This window comes from Nannobrachium achirus (genome assembly GCF_963921795.1).
Source record: "Nannobrachium achirus genome assembly, chromosome: 18".
Lineage (NCBI taxonomy): Eukaryota > Metazoa > Chordata > Actinopteri > Myctophiformes > Myctophidae > Nannobrachium > Nannobrachium achirus.
In genome coordinates, this window is record NC_137825.1 from 3740239 (window position 1) to 3766827 (window position 26589).

At 43.2% G+C, this 26589-nt stretch overlaps 1 protein-coding gene across 1 annotated transcript in view; it reads right to left on the bottom strand.

Moving 5' to 3' along the window:
* The window catches only part of wnk4a (WNK lysine deficient protein kinase 4a), a gene marked incomplete at both ends in the record, with an annotated part of 218651 nt that overhangs the window by 40648 nt on the left and 151414 nt on the right, over positions 1–26589 (bottom strand). Inside the window, 4 exons of the mRNA XM_080746952.1 lie at positions 1016–1067; positions 6162–6446; positions 14877–14993; positions 17716–17857. Coding sequence (XP_080603078.1) covers positions 1016–1067; positions 6162–6446; positions 14877–14993; positions 17716–17857 — 596 coding nt within the window. The remainder of the gene's footprint in view (positions 1–1015; positions 1068–6161; positions 6447–14876; positions 14994–17715; positions 17858–26589) is intronic.

The following is a 26589-nucleotide window of genomic DNA, read 5'->3' on the forward strand; positions in this document are numbered from 1 at the left end:
TAGTGGCCCTCTGGAGTGAAGGTGGAAATATAGTGGCCCTCTGGAGTGAAGGTGGAAATATAGTGGCCCTCTGGAGTGAAGGTGGAAATATAGTGGCCCTCTGGAGTGAAGGTGGAAATATAGTGGCCCTCTGGAGTGAAGGTGGAAATATAGTGGCCCTCTGGAGTGAAGTTGGAAATATAGTGGCCCTCTGGAGTGAAGGTGGAAATATAGTGGCCCTCTGGAGTGAAGGTGGAAATATAGTGGCCCTCTGGAGTGAAGGCGGAAATATAGTGGCCCTCTGGAGTGAAGGTGGAAATATAGTGGCCCTCTGGAGTGAAGGTGGAAATATAGTGGTCCTCTGGAGTGAAGGTGGAAATATAGTGGCCCTCTGGAGTGAAGGTGGAAATATAGTGGCCCTCTGGAGTGAAGGTGGAAATATAGTGGCCCTCTGGAGTGAAGTTGGAAATATAGTGGCCCTCTGGAGTGAAGTTGGAAATATAGTGGCCCTCTGGAGTGAAGGTGGAAATATAGTGGCCCTCTGGAGTGAAGGTGGAAATATAGTGGCCCTCTGGAGTGAAGTTGGAAATATAGTGGCCCTCTGGAGTGAAGTTGGAAATATAGTGGCCCTCTGGAGTGAAGGTGGAAATATAGTGGCCCTCTGGAGTGAAGTTGGAAATATAGTGGCCCTCTGGAGTGAAGTTGGAAATATAGTGGCCCTCTGGAGTGAAGGTGGAAATATAGTGGCCCTCTGGAGTGAAGGTGGAAATATAGTGGCCCTCTGGAGTGAAGGTGGAAATATGGTGGCCCTCTGGAGTGAAGGTGGAAATATAGTGGCCCTCTGGAGTGAAGTTGGAAATATAGTGGCCCTCTGAGTGAAGGTGGAAATATAGTGGCCCTCTGGAGTGAAGGCGGAAATAGAGTGGCCCTCGCCATCATCAGAGTTGCCCACCCCTGATGTAGGAAATAACACTGCCACAGCGGATGATGATAATGATGATGATGATAATAACAATGATGATGGTTGCTATCTTACCAGGCAGGGATGAGGACGACAGGGTCCTGGCCAGCTGACTGTGCAGATTGGGCTGTAACAGACAGGGATGGAGATCGTTAGTTTCTTATTGATAATAAGCACCTTAACGATACTGCTTATTGAGCCTGGCTTTTATCCAGACCACTAACAAGCGTTTTCTAATATTTTGTGGAAAGATATGAGACAACAAATTCTGAACAGAACTGGTATCTTTTTTTATTGGCCAGTTGTTGTGGCTGACCACCATCTATGAAGATGGCAATTGACAAAAGTAACAAATATCATTAAATATCATTAAAACAATCATTCATTAGTGTGTAATAAGTGTTAAATGGTTTTATATTATGAATAGTCCTGTAATGATTTATTGATCGCCTCTTGTCTTGATTGTTTAAACATGACATCATGAGCCGCTATGCTGGATAACAAGCTTGATAAGACCAAAGCTTATTGATACCGGGTAATCAATACATCTGTTATGGAGCTACCCTTGTTTAGGGCTCCCTCCCTGGTAACAGAACCCATGTGGTTGTTATTATGAACGTCAAGACATGGCCCATGTGCTAACAATCCCAGCATCCGTATGCTCCTATCCCTGACACAAATCTGGACGCGCTCAGAAAGCTCTTAATTGTGACACAGTGGAGGGAAGTTTCCTGTTATTCCATAATCAGCAGCTCTGCAAACACACACAGCTCATCTCTTTGTGTCTCTGGTCTGGGCATAAAGACAGGCAGAGAAACGGCTTGTTTGGGCATAAAGAACGGCAGAGAAACCGCTTGCACATGTGAAGGATTAGTTTGTTTCTTGGGTTTGAGTTCAGATGCATTCATCAGCTGGCGCTGATAAGACGTTGAAGTTGACGGTTCCGTTTTGAGTGAGAGCAGGTTGTATCAAAACCAAGCACAAAAGGTCACTGCATTGATCACACAATGTACTCACGTGTTTTACTTAAAGGCCCGCTGACACGCCCCCAAAATTATAATAGTATGATACAGTAGGTCACGTGGTCTCTCTGAAAACGCTCTGAAACAGTCTGAAACTCATGTCACAGTGTAATCTGCCCCTCGCCCCCCAACAACAGCTGACCAGTACAGTAAGTAGTCTAAGTACAGTCAATTAATTTGATTGGCTTATAATTGCGCATTCCCACAATGACATTGTACAAATATTAACTCATATTTAAAGATGACTTTTTAAATTGGCAGTACCCCTTTAAGTAAAAGTATCAATACTGAAACATAGAAATACAGATATAACAGATCTCTGATATAATTTGGCTGTCGTGATCGCCTGTTTTTCTTTCTAATTCATCAAGTATTCTGTTCTTTCTTCTCTCCTTTGAATCCTGTACTTATGTGACCGGTGTTCCCCAGGGCTCTATGCTAAGCCCACCTGTCAGACTCTCGTCTGTCTCTCAACTCAGGGGTCCTCACAGTGGGGTCCTAGACAGGGTCCCAGGGGGTCCCCACTCCCAGGGGGTCCCCACTCCCAGCTAAATTACTTAATATAGCATCAAACATTCAAACATAGCCGACCTCGCGTCGCACTGCGATGCATCGTGAGCTTGAAGATCACAAACCTCATTTCAGATGAAGCCAAATACATAACAAGTATGATATGAACATGTTTTCGGGGCACTGCTCTTAACTGACAGCCCCTGTGGGGTGGGGGGAGAGGCAGAGGCTGGGGTTACAGGCTGTATAATAATAATAATAATATAATAATAATAATACTGTATTTAACGTCTAACTCAGTGTTTCTCAACCTTTTTCCTGCATGGGCACATAGATCGGCTGTTTTCACTAGTTTAAATCATTTTTAAATTGATAAATAAATCATAAATTGATAAATAAATCATAAATTGATAAATAAATCATCGAGGCGTTGTGTGCTTGTAGATCGGCTGTTTTCACTAGTTTAAATCATTTTTAAAATGATAAATACAATACTGGCTTTCAGGCAGTTTCAAGGGGCACACTTGACCCTTCTCAGGGGCACACCAAAGGTCCCCAGGACCAGTGGTTGAGAAACACTGCTCTAACTAACAGGGTGGAGGAGGGAAAGCCACTGACAGCTACAGACAAGCCCTGGGTTTATGCATTAATCCTGGAGCTCTCATCCATGTTCACAAACAGGGGTGTCACAAGGGGGGGGGGAGTGGGACTGAGTTACAAGGGCCCAAGGTGGAGGGGCCTTAATTATTTTATACTTTAGCTATAGAAAAATAGCAGATATACAAGCTTGCAGCGCGCCATTTTTGAATAGTCGTGAAAATATGTGCAAATCTTTGAATATATGTATTTTTTAAGCAAAAAAAATTGCTTCTGGGGGGGGGGGGGGGGGGGGGGTCCCTGGAACTAGATATTTTGAGATGGGAGTCTGTGGCCAAATACATATCATTTTGGGGGTCCTTCACAAGAAAAAGTTTGAGCACCACTGACATAGAAGGATTTGAACATTTCAAAGACTTGAACAAACTGTCACGATTTCTTTCTTGTATGTCTGCTATTTTTTCAATAGTTAAAGCTCAAAATAATGCGTAATAATGCGTTCCCAGTCTAAATGGGTTAAACCCCCTCCCTCTATGAGGAACATTCATGGGGGGCCCGCAGTGAATCCTTGTACCCAGGGCCCAGAATGTGGTGCGACACCCCTGTTCACAAACAATGCTCTCTCTCTCTCTCTCTCTCAAAGTAAATCGTCACTGTCAGGCAGAAACCTTGTATCCCCAAGTTTCAAATTTGTAAATGTTTTCGCAATGCAAAGCCCTGCTTCATCACACAAGGCAGTCGCACAAAAGTAGTGAAAACAGCAGATCTACAAGCACACAACGCCTCGCACAGCGAGGCGTTGTGTGCTTGTAAGATCGGCTGTTTTCACTAGTTTAAATCGTTTTTAAAATGATAAATACAAAACAAACGGTTTTGGACATACAAGGTTTCCACCAGACAACGACGAAATATAACTCATGTACAGTAATTGGCCCACTGGCTTGTCACTTGTCATGATCTGAAATGGCAAATCTTTGAGTAGCAGCAGCAGCGCTATAGAGAGAGATCTCTCTCTATAGCGCGCAATGAGGGCCTCTACAACTCTTTTTCCCGGGCTGAATCAGGGGCCCAGCATGTCCCTGCTCTCTCTCTCTCTCTCTCTCTCTCTCTCTCTCTCTCTCTCTCTCTCTCTCAGAATAGCAGCTCTGTGCTCACAGATAGCTTTAGCTCTGCCTTGTTCCAGGATTAACCAGCTTGAGGGAGGAGAGAGGTTACAAATAGCTATGGAACCTGGCCATGGTTGGTTAACTTCAGTAATAATGTCACAATGTAGACACACATACTCTATAACAAGGTGAAGTCTGCTATTCACATTTAATAGTTATTCACTGTGCAGAATGTCCCAAGTTGTTGTCGAAAGTTCTCAAACCTTTCAGCTAACCGTTGCAGTGCTTGTTGGATCTTTTTTTTTTTTAAATAGCTCAAGTATAAAATAAGGCAGATGAATGTGTGTTTTGCAGTATTGACAAAATAACTAGTGACTTAAAGGACAACTTTGTTTTTTTGTTTTTTCAACAAGGGTTAATATTTTAGATTTTAAAAAGAGAAAAGAAAAGATGAGTGTTAAAATGTTTTCATTTACTGCTTTCTATTGTTTTAGAGATTTTAGTATTTTGATTTCAGTGGGTGGGGGCATGCGTACAAGTTGGTAAATATGTATATTTAGACACAATAAGCCGGCAATTTCTTTGTTACTATTTACACCAGCCCCCATAAGTCACATCTGCCCATGAAAGATTGAGGTGCATCTTGGGAATGGGCTTATTGTGTCTAAAATACCTAATAATTATAGACGGGCAGAGACATGGTGCACAGTATCAGGGGGAAAAGAATGTAATCCTCTAGTGAAGTTAAAGTACCTCAAAACAGTACTCTAGTAACAGTATCTGAGTAAAAGTACTTAAAGGAGCAGTTCACCACTTTTCAACCTGTCTTCATATAATAGGTCCTCACTAATGTTCATGATAAAATATCACAATTTTTTTCTACTCAGTCCAAGTCTCCTAGGAGAGCTGTGGGAAGTTCAGAATCCATCGTCTTGTGACATCCTCATTTTCCCCCCAAAAAAAATGTAATGATTTTTATTATCGCGAGAACAATGGCTTCCACTTTAAAATTGCAACTTTTCAGGAATAGAAAGCCTGCAGTTTCTATAAGCTGGATTGGCAATCGATGATGTCACAAGACGATGGGTTTCTGACCTGTCCTGCCCACAGCCCTCCTCTGAGAAAAAAAAAAAAAAAAAAGAAAAAGAAAAAAGCTATTTTTGAGTGAGGACCAATTATATGAACATAGGTTGAAAAGTGGTGGAGTGCCCTTTAAGTTACTTCCTGGCTGCAGTCTGTTTTCAATCAGGTCTCGGTGTGGAGCCTCACAGACACGTCACCACGGTAACCAGGGGTAATTATAGACCAGGGGGGTCCGGACCACATCCCCCCACCCCCCCCACATGGAAACATGACACAGGACATGTATTGTTTAAGGTCCAAAATGAGGTGTATGGAGATGTATGGACCCCTCCCTCCCTCCCTCCCATACAGTCAAACCACCGCGTGTCACCGCGGTCTGAACGAGCAACAGATTGATCCGTCTGTCCGCGGCCACGTGCGTTTTAACGAGTGATGGCTTCTCTGATTTTGATTGATTGATTGAAGACTTTATTGTCAGTTTGCATAGGAAAAGGTACAGTTTCATGACGGTACAGTTCACTGGTACAAGGTCAACTAAAAGGAGATCCTAAAAAAGACTAAGCTTATTTCCATAGGAAACCATTGAAGTATCTCATATAACATTGAAAGACAGACGGATAGAACACAGTACTATGCAGTAGATATAGTCAGGAAAAAAAAAATAAGATATAATATATATAATAATAGCATCATACAGTAGGTAAATACAAAGAGGGGTCAGGGGAGGGGAGGGCTGGGCTAGGATTGTTTTGTTTTTTTTTGTTTTTTTGCGAGGCGTTGTGAGCTTGTAGATCTGCTATTTTCACAATATTTATCTGCAGAACCGAGTCACATTAAATGTAATACCATATTCTAATATTTGGTGAATGCCTGTGTGTGGTCACGTGGTGGTGGGTTTCTCACCTGGGAGGCGGACAGCGAGGTCACACAGCTGTGGAAGGGGGGCCGCAGGGCTCCCAGGGCTCCCAGGGGTCCGTGGACCCCCAGGGGCCCCAGGGGCCCCAGGGGTCCGTGGAGCCCCAGGGGTCCGTGGAGCCCCAGGGGTCCGTGTAGCGAGGCGGCTGCAGCAGCGGAGACCAGATGCACTGAATCGTCCTTGGCCATCAGAGACTCCGCCCTCTTGATGATGTCACCCATACGGTGGATGAAGCCCTCCTTCTCCGAGGGCAGGATGAACTCGTTGTGGACCTGGAGACCATAGATGTTCAGTATTAGCCCGGCAGCTTAAAGTTATACCATGTAACTTTTTTTATAAAACAAATCTTAAAATTGTCCTAACTGTTAAATCGCTAAAGTTTTAGAACACCCACTCCGTTATTTTCAGCTTCTAAAGCCTTCTCTTTATATGTTTTCTATGAGCCGTGAGGGGGGGAGAATTTCGCGGCAAAATTGCATCATCACACTACCGGCCAATCACAGCGAGGGTTATACACTGCCGGCCAATCACAGCGCATCTTGAAGTGGGGTCGCTATGGCGGCCATATTTGTAGTCGCCCGTGTGTCTCTATACTCAAAAGGTAACCTCGCCTACCAGGCAGGGTGAAGGAGTCCGTTTCTCCGGAATGCCTGAACGCACAGGAACCAGGGACCCCTCTAAAGATAGATCTCGGCGAGGTGGAGGCAGACGAGGTGGAGGCAGACGCGAAAAACGGCCGAAAGACGCGGACGCGACTGCGGTTTGCTATAGGGCTACTGACCACTAGTTGAGCATCTTACACAGTATAGCTTTAAGTCAATTCTTTTGGAAGAATTGTTCACTTTGTGATACAAGCACCACATTTTGCTCGTTTCCTCTGGACCTACTTTTTCCAAAAAGCAAGTTCTCCCCCATTTTTCAAAAAAAGGTTGGGGTGTCATTGAATTTACTATACAGGAAAAAAAAATACAAAAAAATAAATCTGCTTTAAGTAGCATGTGGCATTTCTTTTCTTCTTTTTTTTGATGATTCTGAATCCAATGCAAAACATTCCTTAGGCTAGAAAGGCCCCCACACAACTATGGTTTAGTGATGAGTCATCACTTTTCACGGTTTTGTGGTGGCCTTTCTAGTTCAAGGAATGTTTTTTTTTTTTTGAGTGGCTAACTTGCTTTTTGGAAAAAGTAGGTCCAGAGAAAGCTTTGTGCAAAATTTGGTGCATGTATCACAAAGTGAACGATTGTCTCACTAAGGTGCCGGGCTATACTGTATACACTGATCACCATAAAGAGCTTGACTGAATACGATAAAGAATGTCACATTCACTACATGAAGCGTCAGCGTTAGTTTATGCAGGACATGGGAGTCAAGTCTCCACCCAGCTGTAGTCAGCTGTCAGTCACAGTTTGGGGGCCAGGAGGGAGAAGAGTCAAGGACGAGTGGATTTTTGCACACATCTGTCAAAAGGATGAGCTATTTGAGAAAATATGGGGAAGTTTTATTCAATATGTCAAGGGTAATGACCTTTCCTACCTGATGGAGGAACCAGGAGTGGGGTGACTGTTTCTTTTTTTGTTTTCCCTCTGCGTTCATTCATTTGTCTGGCTTGCTGTGATGTTGATGTGATGTACGTGCTCTTTGTGTTATGATTATTCTGTATTCTTTGGGGTTTTGTTTTTGTGGGGGTTTTTGTTTGTTTATGTTTTTGCTTTTATTGTGATATGTATACTGTTTTGAATGTATAAATGTAAAAATAAACATATTGTTTAAAAAAAAAAGGATGAAACATATAAAGATATTACGTAGATCGCCTATTTTTACTACTTCTTAAACATTTGTTTTCTAATTCATGATTTTTTTTAGAGCACAAGATGCTTGGTGCAGCCATTTGTTTATACTATTATTTGTTACTAAAAATCACAGATCTTATCTTGTTGATCAGCTATTTTTTTTCCGGATGTTTCCCACAGAACAGGGTTGATGCTGGGACTGGGGTTCAAGTGGTTAAACGTCAAGTATAAAGTTATTTTCAATCTGTACGAACATAAGGGAAACAAAGGGATATTCTCTCCAGTTTTCATTAGGGTGAAAGATTGACCCATTTATGTACAGTGATTTGACATAAATGTAAGGTTCTATAACAGGGGTCTTCAACGTTTTCAGGCCAAGGATCCCTTAGTTGAGAGAGAGATGAAGCAGGGACCCCCACAACCTGTTCATAGATTCCATATAGTTTCATTGACAGCACGATTATCAGTGTATGTTGGATTCATGTCAATTTGTGTTTTCAGATATTTAACCACTTGAACCGTCAACACTTAATAAACTTGACCTTTCACTCTGTACTTAGTCAGCTCTTTTTCCCCCTCTACACCAAACCTCTTTGCCAAAAAATCGCCGATCTACAAGCTCACAACGCCTCGCCTTTTTGGCCAAAGTTCTCAGATTATGGACACTAGGCTCCAAGTGATTAATATAAAAAATGAGACAAAGATTTGGAGGACCGCCTGTAGTAACTCTGAGGACCCCCTAGGGGTCCCGGACCCCCTGTTGAAGACCCCTGTTCTATAATATAAAGTAACAACGTAATTCAGTGGATAAAAAGGTTATTTTCCCGGGGTTCCCTGAGACACAGCAAGGTTTCAGAACCACAGATCGAGACGAGGAAAACAACAAAGAACAACAGGGTACTGTAAATGGAATCTGGCATTAATCAGCTATAATACTTAGCTTTAATTAGTTCCAGCTGCTTTTCAGACTGCTGTTTCTGGAGGAACTTGACGTTAACAATATATGATAGTAATGTAATCTTTAAGATCAAACCAGATGTATATTTTTATTTAGTTTTAGTTTTTGCATATTTTTTACACATATCAAAAATATGTAGAAACGACTTTGTGAACAGGATATGTTAGGAACGCCCAGAGTGAATTTCAAGACTTTAACTATTGAAAAAAAAGCAGATATACAAGCTCACAAATATACAAGCTATACAAGCAGATATACAAGCTTTACAAGCAGATATACAAGCTATACCGCCGCGCTGCGAGCTTGTATATCTGCTATTTTTCACTGGTTAAAGCATTCAATAATTCTAGGCCCTGAATGGGTTAATGTCTGCTTGGACTGCGAGGTGATCTGATGAGAAGTGCTGTTAGCCGGGGGCCTTAGGGAGATAGAATGGTCATTTCGTGCAAATCAATCTAAAAGCGCCACATTTTGCACAGATGTAGTCCAGGGCATGCTCTAATGATTTAGCTAGGGCGCCCGAGTCGGCGACCTTCGGGGTTGCCACAGCGGCCAAATCAAGTTGGAGTCCAACTTGATTTGATTTGGACTCCCATCGACTTTCTATACAGGAGGAAAATACCCAGGGTTGGCACATTGGGGGCAATACAACCAATACAAACTCGGGAAACTCGGGGTTGGTACCAGACAGGTTATGTAGGATGTGAGGGGTCCAACTAGGGGTTTGTCATGATGCTGAATCCATTGAGCATTTGTTTTGCACAAAAAAACATTCCTTGGGCTACAAATGGCCCCAGAAAACGATGGCATGCCCTGGGCTACATCTGTGCAGCATTTGGTGCTTTTAGACTGTAAGTCCTTGATTCCCAAACTTTTAAGCTCAAGACCACAAAAACACATCTACTGTTTGCCCGGGACCGAAACTAGTAAAAATATCCCAACTACAAGCTCACAGCGCGTCGCTTCGCGCTGTGAGCTTGTAGATCGCCCATTTTCACTACTTCTTAACCATTTGTTTTTCTAATTCATGGAATTTCTTCGATTTTGTGTTGATTTCTTCATGAAATTATCACATTCTTTAATTTTAATGTTCTCACATTTTTCAAAAAATTAAAAACTAAATGAAGGAAACAAAAAATTCAAAGGACCCATAAGAGTGTGTCCGTGACCCACAAACGGGGCACGGAACAACGTTTAGTTTTTTTTCCTCTCCGTAAATGAATGCCTCACTTCGTCCAGAGCGAGGATTTCATTTGCGGGGAGGAAAAAAAAACTAGGGCTAAAAGTAGTGAAAATAGAATTTTTTCATTCCCTGAAAAGTATGAGGTTTCGATCAGCCCACCCTGCATCTCTGTTGTTCATTATGTCTTCAGGGTCATTACATTACATTAGATTACATTACATTAGATTACATTAAATTACATTAGATTACATTAAATGTGCTGCTTGCTCAACATCTCCAGTCAGTCTAGGAGGAGACTGGGAGATTCCCCATGTTGACACTGGTAGGAAAAATGTACTTTAGTATTTGAAGTAAAAGTTCCAAGAACACAAAGTAGAACTACTGTTACAAGTAAAGCCTAAGGTTCTGAATTAAAATGTTTGATTAAAAATATAAAAGTAGCCGATTAGTATAGTGGCAAAACACACTTAAATTGCCAAAAGTACTTATTATGCAGAATGCCCCATTTCACAAAGTCTTAAAAGAGGTTTCAAAATGTCAAACTCTTTGTAAAGGAGCCAATCTACAAGCTCACAATCGTAACACATTATGACGCATACTGAGCTTGTAGATCTGCTATTTTCGAATAGCCTAAGTATAAAATAAGAGTTAAAGGGGAAGACCACCCATTTTCAATATTGAACTTGTCATTAATATACCTTAGAGGAGTTGTGTGGAACTAGAAAAAAGTTCCCCCCCTTCTGTGTTGCCTAGAACTGGAGGATTGATTTTGGGGTTTGTATTGTAAAGTACAACGGTGTGATGTCATCAAGTTGTACTTTACAATACAATATTGAAAATGGGTGGTCTTCCCCTTTAAGTGGTTACGTCTATGTTTTGTACTGATAATAATCTAAATCTACAAAAAATAGGAAAATATTTCAAATGATTGTAGTGGAAGAATGAAGCACTGACAACTGGAAATACTTGAGTACAGTAAACGCACGTTAAAATCGTACTTGAGTAACCCAACGGTAGTTGTGTAAAAGGGCGTTCCACCGCTTGCGTGCGCGAGCGTGTGCAACTGTGCATGTGTGTGTGTGTGTGTGTGTGTGTGTGTGTGTGTGTGTGTGTGTGTGTGTGTGCGTGCGTGCGTGCGTGCGTGCGTGCGTGCGTGCGTGCGTGCGTGCGTGCGTGCGTGCGTGCGTGTGTGTGCAGGGATGTGCTGGCCATTGGGAAAAGCGGGACAACTCCCGAACGGCCGGTCTAGGCCAGCAATTAGGGAAAAAAATTTAATAAAATGTCGGCCCTTTTCCATTTTGGGGGCTGGGCGGCCAACAAAGTAAATCGTCACTGTCGGGCAGAAACCTCGCATCTCCAAGTTTCAAATTTGTACATTTTTTCGCTTTGCTTTGCTGCTTTTGCTGCTTCATCAAACAAGGCCGTCGCACAAAAGTAGTGAAAACAGCCGATCTACAAGCATGCTTGTAGATCGGCTGTTTTCACTAGCTTAAATCATTTTTAAAATGGTTTTGGACATACAAGGTTTCCACCCGACAATGACGAAATATACATGAAGCTAGTCAACATTTTGTTTTTGTTTTTTTTTTCTTTTTCTCTTTACTGATTTTTTGTTTTAGATTGAAATTCATATGCATTTGTTATATTGTTGTTAATGTTCTGACATGTTATCTTGTTGTATTATCTGCTTATTGTAAATCGCTTTGGATTAAAAGCGTCTGCTAAATGCCTAAACTGTAACTGTAAACTGTAAATATAACTCATGCAATTACTTGTCATGATCTGAAATGGCAAATCTTTTGAGTAGCAGCAGCAGCGCCATAGAGAGAGATCTCTTTCTATGGCGCGCAATGAGGGCTTCTACAACTCTTTTTCCCTGGCTGAATCAGGGGCCCAGCACGTCCCTGTGTGTGTGTGTGTGTGTGTGTGTGTGTGTGTGTGCGTGCGTGCGTGCGTGCGTGCGTGCGTGCGTGCGTGCGTGTGTGTGTACGTGCGCTGTCAGCATATTTTAATTCATCTCAGACAGCTCTAATATCCACGGGGGTCCCTGCTGTGCCAAGAGCCATGCAGTAAACAAAAGCCCAGTGTCTTCCAGAGAAGAATAAACACACGTTTAGGGAAGGCTGTGATTGGTTGAATAAACACACGTTTAGGGAAGGCTGTGATTGGTTGAATAAACACACGTTTAGGAAAGGCTGTGATAGGTTGAATAAACACACGTTTAGGAAAGGCTGTGATTGGTTGAATAAACACACGTTTAGGGAAGGCTGTGATAGGTTGAATAAACACACGTTTAGGGAAGGCTGTGATAGGTTGAATAAACACACGTTTAGGGAAGGCTGTGATTGGATGAATAAACACACGTTTAGTGAAGGCTGTGATTGGTTGAATAAACACATGTTTAGGGAAGGAAGGCTGTGATAGGTTGAATAAACACACGTTTAGGGAAGGCTGTGATAGGTTGAATAAACACACGTTTAGGGAAGGCTGTGATAGGTTGAATAAACACACGTTTAGGGAAGGCTGTGATAGGTTGAATAAACACACGTTTAGGGAAGGCTGTGATTGGATGAATAAACACACGTTTAGTGAAGGCTGTGATTGGTTGAATAAACACATGTTTAGGGAAGGAAGGCTGTGATAGGTTGAATAAACACACGTTTAGGGAAGGCTGTGATTGGTTGAATAAACACACGTTTAGGGAAGGCTGTGATAGGTTGAATAAACACACGTTTAGGGAAGGCTGTGATTGGTTGAATAAACACACGTTTAGGGAAGGCTGTGATAGGTTGAATAAACACACGTTTAGGGAAGGCTGTGATAGGTTGAATAAACACACGTTTAGGGAAGGCTGTGATAGGTTGAATAAACACACGTTTAGGGAAGGCTGTGATAGGTTGAATAAACACACGTTTAGGGAAGGCTGTGATAGGTTGAATAAACACACGTTTAGGGAAGGCTGTGATAGGATGAATAAACACACGTTTAGGGAAGGCTGTGATAGGTTGAATAAACACACGTTTAGGGAAGGCTGTGATAGGTTGAATAAACACACGTTTAGGGAAGGCTGTGATAGGTTGAATAAACACACGTTTAGGGAAGGCTGTGATTGGTTGAATAAACACACGTTTAGGGAAGGCTGTGATAGGTTGAATAAACACACGTTTAGGGAAGGCTGTGATAGGTTGAATAAACACACGTTTAGGGAAGGCTGTGATAGGTTGAATAAACACACGTTTAGGCAGTGATGGGCAGCAGCTAGCTACAAGTAGCTTAGCTACATAGCTTAACTACATTTCTAAGTAGCGTAACGGAAACTAGCTACATTTTTAAATCAAGGGTAACTAGTAATGTAGCTTACTACATTTTCCAAGTAGCTGGGCCATCACGGTCAGGATGAATAAATAAATGAATAGAACAGTCATACAATAGTGTCCCCAATAGTGAGGGGTATACATTTAATTTAAAGCCAGTTTCCAGTTTCAGTCTGTTTTATAATAAACATTTATTTTTAACAAGCAATTTATGCCTGCATGCCCATTTGTTTGGTGGAAAAAAGAAGAAAGAAAAAGTAGTGTTGATGTAGCTTGCTATTTTTGTCCTGTAGCTTGTAGTGTAACTTGCTACATTTCTCTGGGGATAGCTTGTAGTGTAGTTGAGCTATATTTAATCAAGAGTAACTAGTAGTGTAGCTCACAATATTTTCCAAGTAGCTTGCCCATCACTGCGTTTAGGGAAGGCTGTGATAGGAGGAATAAACACACGTTTAGGGAAGGAAGGCTGTGATTGGTTGAATAAACACACGTTTAGGGAAGGAAGGCTGTGATTGGTTGAATAAACACACGTTTAGGGAAGGAAGGCTGTGATTGGTTGAATAAACACACGTTTAGGGAAGGAAGGCTGTGATTGGATGAATAAACACACGTTTAGGGAAGGCTGTGATTGGTTGAATAAACACACGTTTAGGGAAGGAAGGCTGTGATTGGTTGAATAAACACACGTTTAGGGAAGGCTGTGATTGGATGAATAAACACACGTTTAGGGAAGGCTGTGATTGGTTGAATAAACACACGTTTAGGGAAGGCTGTGATTGGATGAATAAACACACGTTTAGGGAAGGCTGTGATTGGTTGAATAAACACACGTTTAGGGAAGGAAGGCTGTGATTGGTTGAATAAACACACGTTTAGGGAAGGCTGTGATTGGATGAATAAACACACGTTTAGGGAAGGCTGTGATTGGATGAATAAACACACGTTTAGGGAAGGCTGTGATTGGTTGAATAAACACATGTTTAGGGAAGGAAGGCTGTGATTGGTTGAATAAACACACGTTTAGGGAAGGCTGTGATAGGTTGAATAAACACACGTTTAAGGAAGGCTGTGATAGGTTGAATAAACACATGTTTATGGAAGGATGGCTGTGATTGGATGAATAAACACACGTTTAGGGAAGGCTGCCGTGCCTACACTGGCAGAAAGCACGTCTTCCTGAGGTTATTGTGTATCGTTAAAGGAGAACTTCGCCCATTTTTTTTTCAGAGTTCTTGGAAAACCCCACCCACGCTGCTCACAAGCCCCGAGAAGCGACGCTGATTCGCCGGACGGATTTCCAAACGAGGAAAACCTCTTCAATGAGAGCAGGTCCAGACCTCTGTATCGCCGAAACAAAAAATTTCAAGGGGTGTGGCTAGCGATACAGGGTCTGGAACCAGGCAAAATAAATACCACTACGTGTCAACATCAGAAGTCCAACATGTCCCTGGACTCACCATGACAGCAGCGATGTCCTCAGGGTTGTCTCCGTCCAGGTCGAACTTGAAGGTCACCATCTTGTCGTTGTGAGTCTGCAGCTGACACTCTACCACACGGTCCACCTTATCAGAGAGCTACACACGCGTGCACACGCACGCACGCACGCACGCACGCACGCACGCACGCACGCACGCACGCACGCACGCACACACACACACACACACACACACACACACACACACACACACACACACACACACACACACACACACACACACACACACACACACACACTTTATTGTCACACCACAAATAAGTCGAGAGAATGATTATTTGTAGAGCACCATTGATCATTTGATTCGTGAAAAGTAGGTGAATATTATATTGCATAACCTTGATGAGTTTGTTTTCTTAAAAAGCTATGGACAGAGAACCAGGGTTTAGTCTGCTGTCTGCTGAGATAAGACTGCTATTCAAGTCGTTGGTGTAAGATGTATGTACATGTGTGTAACTGTTAATGAATGTTTTCTATTATCTTTTAACATCAATTCTGACTCAAGGTTTGCTGATCTTTTGAGAGTTTCAATTCCGCTATAGACTCTTAGACTGGAGTCCATAAATTAACAGTTTTACTGCCATATTTATTATTTATTTATTTGTGCTGGTGCCAGCAAAAAGTAGCTTACCTTTGCGATGTTATAGAAAATTATCTATGGATGATTTCCTAAAATAATCGTTTTCAATAAACACATATACATGTACTGTAGCCAAACTGACGGCAGGGGGAAGCCTTATGCAAGGAAAGAATGTGAAATGGCCCTCCCCTCTTTCCGTCGTTCAGAGCATAGAAATGCATTTTCTAGATCAGGTCCACAGAGAACAGCCAGGAAGTGAATTGGACATCATTGATGTTTACGTGTGGTGGAGATTTGAGAGCAGCATTACGGGAGATGTTTTTTACACACCCGCACGACCCCTCTTCAGCTTACAGTCATCAAACAAGGTAAAAGAACGGCCGTTCGTATTGGCAACGCGATACAGTCAGAATTGGGATGAGCGTTAACGTTCGAAGCGGTAAAAGAGTTAAGTTAAGGATTTAAACGTCAAGTGGAACAGTTTGGGACATATGAGGTTACCACCCGACAGAGACGATATTATGTTCCAATGTTTAATACTAACAACACAATTAAATATTTATCACTGTTGTCTGTAATTGCATGAGCATTAATCATGAGTTAAAGTGTCATAATGGAGACATGGTAGCCAGTGGGACAATGAAACCAATCCACCGGATTGATTGTCTTGTTTATGAGACATATTACATTAATATCAAAGCAGTGTTATAGAGTCAGAGACATGTTGATGTGAATGCCATCAGTGTTCTGATTTATGGCAAAACAATATTTGACCTGAGAAGCAATTTTATTTCAATTAAAATGCATTTTGGTATACGAGTGAGTTTATTAATTCTAATTATTACCCAGCTTGTTTGGCTGCTTGATTCTGATTGGTCAATTGCTGAAATTAGCGGTCTGTTATTTCTGGATAACAGACCGCTCCGCTCAATAACAGACCGCTGCCTAATCAAAGACTCAGAGCAGCTGCTGCAGTCAAGCTGCACTGCATGAATCTTGTGCTGTATCCAACATGTCAGCCATGAAAACAAACACACAGCGACATTTACAACTAAACGTTGCTCTTTTTTTTTTTTTTTTTAAATATGTTAAGCGAGAAATAGACGACGTTTCTGTAGTACCAGAAAATGGACCTTATCTACACGTCCTTGTTTTCCGAAGCGACCGTGTCGCGCTGGGAGGACGCCCAGCGCAACACTTGTGGAACACTTCCAGCCATGTGTAAACAAGGAAATACTTTGTTTTGTTTTTAGTTTTGAGTCAAATTATTGATTTTATTTAGTAGCCGGGTAATAAGCGGGATAATGAATGGCTCCTTGGTAATTGACGATATATAATATATCCCTTCGGCCTGATATCTCCCCTTGGCTGGAGCCTCGGGGAGATATCATGCCGTCGGTCTGTTATGTACCGTCAATCCCCGCGGAGCCATTCATTATCCCTTACATGTCCACTGGGCCGAGCTAATAAGCAGTGAGAGCGGTAGATTCTCCCCTTGCATGCACTGGGGTCTGTTGACTGTCGGTTGGCGCACCGCTATGATCGGTACGCCTGAAACTTGTCCATTGAAAAAAAAAGTTCTATGGTGCAAAAACATTATTATTATTATTGCATTAATTTTCTGTAATTAATTCATCGAAATCGATCAGTTAAAGGGATATTTCAGCTTTTTTTCATTTATTTTTAATAATTCTTTGGGGAAATGGAACACAATAAGAAAATATTAAAAAATAAATGAAAAACGTTTTAGAAAAAAATATGGCCAGCTCACATATTAGGAGAGCATTTATGAGTCACTAGAAAAATGGGTGTTTTTTAATTAATCTATCATGGTTAAAATGGAGTTTGAAGTTACAATGGGTGTGTATGGGGAGAGGCCCTGGAGGAGGACTGACTTTTTCATGTGAAGGACCCCCAAAATGATATGTATTTGGCCATGAACCCCCATCTCAAAATATCTAGTTCCAGGGACCACCCACCCAGAAGCAAAATTTGAGTTACAAACGTTCGCTTTGAAAATACATAATAGTCAAAGATTTGCACACTTTTTCAAAAATAGCAGATCTACAAGCTCGCAGCGCGGCACTCGTGCCGCGCTGTGAGCTTGTATATCTGCTGTTTTTCACTGGTTAAAGCATTCAATAATTCTAGGCCCTAAATGGGTTAAAGTCCCAGCCCTTGTTTTGAACTGAAGTATTGTTTTGGTGGTTGCCATAGTTACCCCGGTGATGCGCAGTCTGGACCTGGCCCGTCGGCGGAACAGCTTCCCGCCAGTCCGCCGCGTCGCCGTCGTCTTCCCGCTCTTCTCGCTGACGCCCTCGTAGCCGTCACTCAAACCCGAAGCCCCCACGTCTGAGTTGTAGCTGGGGAGAGAGAATATCAAATATATATTTATATTTATATAAAATATATACTGTAGCCTCCACGTCTGAGTTATAGCTGGAGAGAGAATATAATATTTATATTTATATTTATATTTATATTTATATTTATATAAAATATATACTGTAGCCTCCACGTCTGAGTTGTAGCTGAGGAGAGAATATGAAATATATATATTATATAATAAAATATATACTGTAGGTCAGTGTTTCTCAACCACTGGTCCTGGGGACCTTTGGTGTGCCCCTGAGAAGGGTCAAGTGTGCCCCTTGAAACTGCTTGAAAGCCAGTATTGTATTTATCATTTTAAAAATGATTTAAGGTTAGGTGCGGTGCGAGGCGTTGTGTGCTTTTAGCTCTGCTGTTTTCTCTACTGTTGTGCGACAGCCTTGTATGATGAAGCAGAGCTTTACTTTACTTTGGTTTGTTCAGAGAAAACAATGAGTCACACATACAAACGCGTGCGTGCGCGCGCGTTTGTTCAGAGAAAACAATGAGTCACACATACACACGCACACACACACACACACACACACACACACACACACACACACACACACACACACACACACACACACACACACACACACACACACACACACACAGTCAAATCCACTGAGAGCATTCCTACTGGAGCAATAATCCCTGAGTTAAGACATCAACCATGTCATAGAGACACTGCACAGACCAGTGGGGGTCAAGTACTCAACCCTGAGTAAGTATAGATACTCAAGTATCAATCATTTACAAGAATGAGTCCACATTTTACTGGAGTTAAAACACTGGAGTACTTGCTTAAATACAAATTTCAATACATCGCTGTATTGTTTTCACAACACATTAACAGAACCAGCTAAACGAATGCACTTGGACTTGCTTGTAAAACCACTTCGCTAAACATCTATAAAAACCTCAGCATATAAAATGTCAGCCAGTTATTATTATTCATCCACCCTCACTGCTGTAAGTGCAGTAAATGTGGTGGAACACAGCGAGAGGCATTGGTAAAAAAATAAATAAAGCTGACTTAAAAGCTACAGCATGTTTAGCCTAAATGTTAACAAAGTATGAAAACTGTTAATTGAGTCAAAAGTCCAGGTATTTGGCTGTAGACCTCCATCTGAAAAGATTTGTGGACAAGGACCTGTATGGCGAACACCATTCGTTGTTATCAATTTTGAAGAATATTCCAAATCTTGCTGATATGTTCACATATTTTATTTTCTCACAATTTCTCAAAAACAGCTGAAGTATAAAACAGGGAAAAAGCAGTCAAACTAAATGTTTTATGCTATATTAACACATTTATCTGGGGACCCCCTGGAACCCCTATCAAGGACCCCTGGGAGGCCCGCTTTGAGAACCACTGCTGTAGATTGAACACAACCCAAAGTCATATGATCCTCATGATGTGTTGTATTAATATAAGTTTCTGGGTCTCTAAAGCCTCTATCAGAGTCCAGGGTGAAGCGCTATTCACCGCAATTTTTATGTGATCAGCTATCCACCTAAAGTGAGAAAACAAGTGGAGGCCATCATAGTCAGTCACAGTGAAGTCCTATCACTGTGACTGACTGGTCTAGATCGACCAATCAGTGAACGGGGTGATGGGCCGATCTGTCTGATAGTAAAAACAGAGAGATGTGTCGGGGTTCGCGGTGGAAAGCTCTTCACCGCGAGTAATGACGTAATGTTGTAGTTTTATGACTTAAAAAGACTACACCGCGGTGGATAGCTTACCACCGCGGTGCCTACTATGATAGGGGCTTAAGAAGCCGAGAACATTTTGGGTTCCTTTATAAAAAGCTGGGTTCTGGTGCTAAATGTGTCTCCTGGTGTGTTTGGCTTGCTGTGGTCACTAAACCTCTCCTCTTCTCTTCAACCAGGCCAGCAGACGGTTCCAGGTCTACTGGTTAGCAGGGTTGGCTCTCCTCTGTTCAAACATCTCTTTCTGGGTCAGACTACACGGAATGCAGGGCAGAATAACACACACGGTATGAGCGGAGTTCTTACATCACAGATGATGTGGTTCTCTGCCCCGTCTCTCTGAAATGCACTCTACTGTACGTCTGATTTATAATTAGTTGTGTGCGGGGTGTTTGTGCACCCAAAATAGCAGATCTAAAAGCTCACGACACCGCAGTGCAAGAGGCCATGTCAGTTTAATCCGGCGTCTCCTCTATTTTGATCGATGAGTGTCGCTCTTCTCCAAAGGTTGAACTCTTTTCTACGTGAGCCTCTGAGAAAACCAAAACACAGGACATTGAAGATGCTGAAATGTGAGATGCTCGCTGCGACCAGACCCCACCATGACTTTACCGTAGAAACGTGAGGGCCGGTGCCAGCTGGGAGGGAATAAATCACACCCAGTGTAAAGTGAGCAGTGCGTCCCGCTGGCCAATCACAGTGTGTCCTATGAAGCTTGGCCTATGGGACCCTGGGTGTACAACACACTTTAAGATGTAGGCCATATGTAGGCCAGATATAGGCCATATCTATAGGCCATATCTAGGCCATATGTAGGCCATATTTATAGGCCATATGTAGGCCAGATATAGGCCATATCTATATGTAGGCCATATCTATAGGCCAGATGTAGGCCATATGTAGGCCAGATATAGGCCATATCTATAGGTCACATGTAGGCCATATCTAGGCCAGATGTAGGCCATATCTAGGCCAGATGTAGGTCATTATCCAGGCCAGATGTAGGCCATATCTAGGCCAGATGTAGGTCATTATCTAGGGCAGATGTAGGCCAGATCTAGGCCAGATGTAGGTCATTATCTAGGCAAGATGTAGGCCATATCTAGGCCACGCTTCAGAGCCGGATATCTTTTGGGGGCCGGAGATGTTTGGAGACCCGGACAAAGCCACATGTTGGAGCTTATCTCCTTCCAGGAGCATGGCTTGTTTACAGACAGCATGGATAAACACATTTGACTGCATCGCCCAGGCTGCGTCATCCTCTTCAACAACACAACCCATGCCATGAACTGACTGGAAACCCTGCTATGACTGCAGCATGGATTCATTCATGGACTGACTGGAAACCCTGCTCTGGATCCAAGCTATGATTGCAGCATGGATTCATTCATGGACTGACTGGAAACCCTGCTCTGGATCCAAGCTATGATTGCAGCATGGATTCATTCATGGACTGACTGGAAACCCTGCTCTGGATCCAAGCTATGATTGCACTATGGATTCATTCATAGACTGACTGGAAACCCTGCTCTGGATCCAAGCTATGATTGCAGCATGGATTCATTCATAGACTGACTGGAAACCCTGCTCTGGATCCAAGCTATGATTGCAGCATGGATTCATTCATGGACTGACTGGAAACCCTGCTCTGGATCCAAGCTATGATTGCAGCATGGATTCATTCATAGACTGACTGGAAACCCTGCTCTGGATCCAAGCTATGATTGCAGCATGGATTCATTCATGGACTGACTGGAAACCCTGCTCTGGATCCAAGCTATGATTGCAGCATGGATTCATTCATAGACTGACTGGAAACCCTGCTCTGGATCCAAGCTATGATTGCAGCATGGATTCATTCATGGACTGACTGGAAACCCTGCTCTGGATCCAAGCTATGATTGCAGCATGGATTCATTCATGGACTGACTGGAAACCCTGCTCTGGATCCAAGCTATGATTGCAGCATGGATTCATTCATAGACTGACTGGAAACCCTGCTCTGGATCCAAGCTATGATTGCAGCATGGATTCATTCATGGACTGACTGGAAACCCTGCTCTGGATCCAAGCTATGATTGCAGCATGGATTCATTCATGGACTGACTGGAAACCCTGCTCTGGATCCAAGCTATGATTGCAGCATGGATTCATTCATGGACTGACTGGAAACCCTGCTCTGGATCCAAGCTATGATTGCAGCATGGATTCATTCATAGACTGACTGGAAACCCTGCTCTGGATCCAAGCTATGATTGCAGCATGGATTCATTCATGGACTGACTGGAAACCCTGCTCTGGATCCAAGCTATGATTGCAGCATGGATTCATTCATGGACTGACTGGAAACCCTGCTCTGGATCCAAGCTATGATTGCACTATGGATTCATTCATAGACTGACTGGAAACCCTGCTCTGGATCCAAGCTATGATTGCAGCATGGATTCATTCATAGACTGACTGGAAACCCTGCTCTGGATCCAAGCTATGATTGCAGCATGGATTCATTCATGGACTGACTGGAAACCCTGCTCTGGATCCAAGCTATGATTGCAGCATGGATTCATTCATAGACTGACTGGAAACCCTGCTCTGGATCCAAGCTATGATTGCAGCATGGATTCATTCATGGACTGACTGGAAACCCTGCTCTGGATCCAAGCTATGATTGCAGCATGGATTCATTCATAGACTGACTGGAAACCCTGCTCTGGATCCAAGCTATGATTGCAGCATGGATTCATTCATGGACTGACTGGAAACCCTGCTCTGGATCCAAGCTATGATTGCAGCATGGATTCATTCATGGACTGACTGGAAACCCTGCTCTGGATCCAAGCTATGATTGCAGCATGGATTCATTCATAGACTGACTGGAAACCCTGCTCTGGATCCAAGCTATGATTGCAGCATGGATTCATTCATGGACTGACTGGAAACCCTGCTCTGGATCCAAGCTATGATTGCAGCATGGATTCATTCATAGACTGACTGGAAACCCTGCTCTGGATCCAAGCTATGATTGCAGCATGGATTCATTCATGGACTGACTGGAAACCCTGCTCTGGATCCAAGCTATGACTGCAGCATGGATTCATTCATGGACTGACTGGAAACCCTGCTCTGGATCCAAGCTATGATTGCAGCATGGATTCATTCATAGACTGACTGGAAACCCTGCTCTGGATCCAAGCTATGATTGCAGCATGGATTCATTCATAGACTGACTGGAAACCCTGCTCTGGATCCAAGCTATGATTGCAGCATGGATTCATTCATGGACTGACTGGAAACCCTGCTCTGGATCCAAGCTATGACTGCAGCATGGATTCATTCATGGACTGACTGGAAACCCTGCTCTGGATCCAAGCTATGATTGCAGCATGGATTCATTCATAGACTGACTGGAAACCCTGCTCTGGATCCAAGCTATGATTGCAGCATGGATTCATTCATAGACTGACTGGAAACCCTGCTCTGGATCCAAGCTATGACTGCAGCATGGATTCATTCATAGACTGACTGGAAACCCTGCTCTGGATCCAAGCTATGATTGCAGCATGGATTCATTCATGGACTGACTGGAAACCCTGCTCTGGATCCAAGCTATGATTGCAGCATGGATTCATTCATAGACTGACTGGAAACCCTGCTCTGGATCCAAGCTATGATTGCAGCATGGATTCATTCATAGACTGACTGGAAACCCTGCTCTGGATCCAAGCTATGATTGCAGCATGGATTCATTCATAGACTGACTGGAAACCCTGCTCTGGATCCAAGCTATGATTGCAGCATGGATTCATTCATGGACTGACTGGAAACCCTGCTCTGGATCCAAGCTATGACTGCAGCATGGATTCATTCATGGACTGACTGGAAACCCTGCTCTGGATCCAAGCTATGATTGCAGCATGGATTCATTCATAGACTGACTGGAAACCCTGCTCTGGATCCAAGCTATGATTGCAGCATGGATTCATTCATAGACTGACTGGAAACCCTGCTCTGGATCCAAGCTATGACTGCAGCATGGATTCATTCATAGACTGACTGGAAACCCTGCTCTGGATCCAAGCTATGATTGCAGCATGGATTCATTCATGGACTGACTGGAAACCCTGCTCTGGATCCAAGCTATGATTGCAGCATGGATTCATTCATAGACTGACTGGAAACCCTGCTCTGGATCCAAGCTATGACTGCAGCATGGATTCATTCATAGACTGACTGGAAACCCTGCTCTGGATCCAAGCTATGATTGCAGCATGGATTCATTCATGGACTGACTGGAAACCCTGCTCTGGATCCAAGCTATGATTGCAGCATGGATTCATTCATAGACTGACTGGAAACCCTGCTCTGGATCCAAGCTATGATTGCAGCATGGATTCATTCATGGACTGACTGGAAACCCTGCTCTGGATCCAAGCTATGATTGCAGCATGGATTCATTCATAGACTGACTGGAAACCCTGCTCTGGATCCAAGCTATGACTGCAGCATGGATTCATTCATAGACTGACTGGAAACCCTGCTCTGGATCCAAGCTATGATTGCAGCATGGATTCATTCATGGACTGACTGGAAACCCTGCTCTGGATCCAAGCTATGATTGCAGCATGGATTCATTCATAGACTGACTGGAAACCCTGCTCTGGATCCAAGCTATGATTGCAGCATGGATTCATTCATGGACTGACTGGAAACCCTGCTCTGGATCCAAGCTATGATTGCAGCATGGATTCATTCATAGACTGACTGGAAACCCTGCTCTGGATCCAAGCTATGATTGCAGCATGGATTCATTCATGGACTGACTGGAAACCCTGCTCTGGATCCAAGCTATGATTGCAGCATGGATTCATTCATAGACTGACTGGAAACCCTGCTCTGGATCCAAGCTATGACTGCAGCATGGATTCATTCATAGACTGACTGGAAACCCTGCTCTGGATCCAAGCTATGATTGCAGCATGGATTCATTCATGGACTGACTGGAAACCCTGCTCTGGATCCAAGCTATGATTGCAGCATGGATTCATTCATAGACTGACTGGAAACCCTGCTCTGGATCCAAGCTATGATTGCAGCATGGATTCATTCATGGACTGACTGGAAACCCTGCTCTGGATCCAAGCTATGATTGCAGCATGGATTCATTCATGGACTGACTGGAAACCCTGCTCTGGATCCAAGCTATGACTGCAGCATGGATTCATTCATGGACTGACTGGAAACCCTGCTCTGGATCCAAGCTATGATTGCAGCATGGATTCATTCATAGACTGACTGGAAACCCTGCTCTGGATCCAAGCTATGATTGCAGCATGGATTCATTCATGGACTGACTGGAAACCCTGCTCTGGATCCAAGCTATGATTGCAGCATGGATTCATTCATAGACTGACTGGAAACCCTGCTCTGGATCCAAGCTATGACTGCAGCATGGATTCATTCATAGACTGACTGGAAACCCTGCTCTGGATCCAAGCTATGATTGCAGCATGGATTCATTCATGGACTGACTGGAAACCCTGCTCTGGATCCAAGCTATGATTGCAGCATGGATTCATTCATAGACTGACTGGAAACCCTGCTCTGGATCCAAGCTATGATTGCAGCATGGATTCATTCATGGACTGACTGGAAACCCTGCTCTGGATCCAAGCTATGATTGCAGCATGGATTCATTCATGGACTGACTGGAAACCCTGCTCTGGATCCAAGCTATGATTGCAGCATGGATTCATTCATGGACTGACTGGAAACCCTGCTCTGGATCCAAGCTATGACTGCAGCATGGATTCATTCATAGACTGACTGGAAACCCTGCTCTGGATCCAAGCTATGACTGCAGCATGGATTCATTCATAGACTGACTGGAAACCCTGCTCTGGATCCAAGCTATGATTGCAGCATGGATTCATTCATAGACTGACTGGAAACCCTGCTCTGGATCCAAGCTATGATTGCAGCATGGATTCATTCATAGACTGACTGGAAACCCTGCTCTGGATCCAAGCTATGATTGCAGCATGGATTCATTCATGGACTGACTGGAAACCCTGCTCTGGATCCAAGCTATGATTGCAGCATGGATTCATTCATAGACTGACTGGAAACCCTGCTCTGGATCCAAGCTATGATTGCAGCATGGATTCATTCATAGACTGACTGGAAACCCTGCTCTGGATCCAAGCTATGATTGCAGCATGGATTCATTCATAGACTGACTGGAAACCCTGCTCTGGATCCAAGCTATGACTGCAGCATGGATTCATTCATAGACTGACTGGAAACCCTGCTCTGGATCCAAGCTATGATTGCAGCATGGATTCATTCATAGACTGACTGGAAACCCTGCTCTGGATCCAAGCTATGATTGCAGCATGGATTCATTCATAGACTGACTGGAAACCCTGCTCTGGATCCAAGCTATGATTGCAGCATGGATTCATTCATAGACTGACTGGAAACCCTGCTCTGGATCCAAGCTATGATTGCAGCATGGATTCATTCATAGACTGACTGGAAACCCTGCTCTGGATCCAAGCTATGATTGCAGCATGGATTCATTCATAGACTGACTGGAAACCCTGCTCTGGATCCAAGCTATGATTGCAGCATGGATTCATTCATAGACTGACTGGAAACCCTGCTCTGGATCCAAGCTATGATTGCAGCATGGATTCATTCATGGACTGACTGGAAACCCTGCTCTGGATCCAAGCTATGATTGCAGCATGGATTCATTCATAGACTGACTGGAAACCCTGCTCTGGATCCAAGCTATGATTGCAGCATGGATTCATTCATAGACTGACTGGAAACCCTGCTCTGGATCCAAGCTATGATTGCAGCATGGATTCATTCATAGACTGACTGGAAACCCTGCTCTGGATCCAAGCTATGACTGCAGCATGGATTCATTCATAGACTGACTGGAAACCCTGCTCTGGATCCAAGCTATGATTGCAGCATGGATTCATTCATAGACTGACTG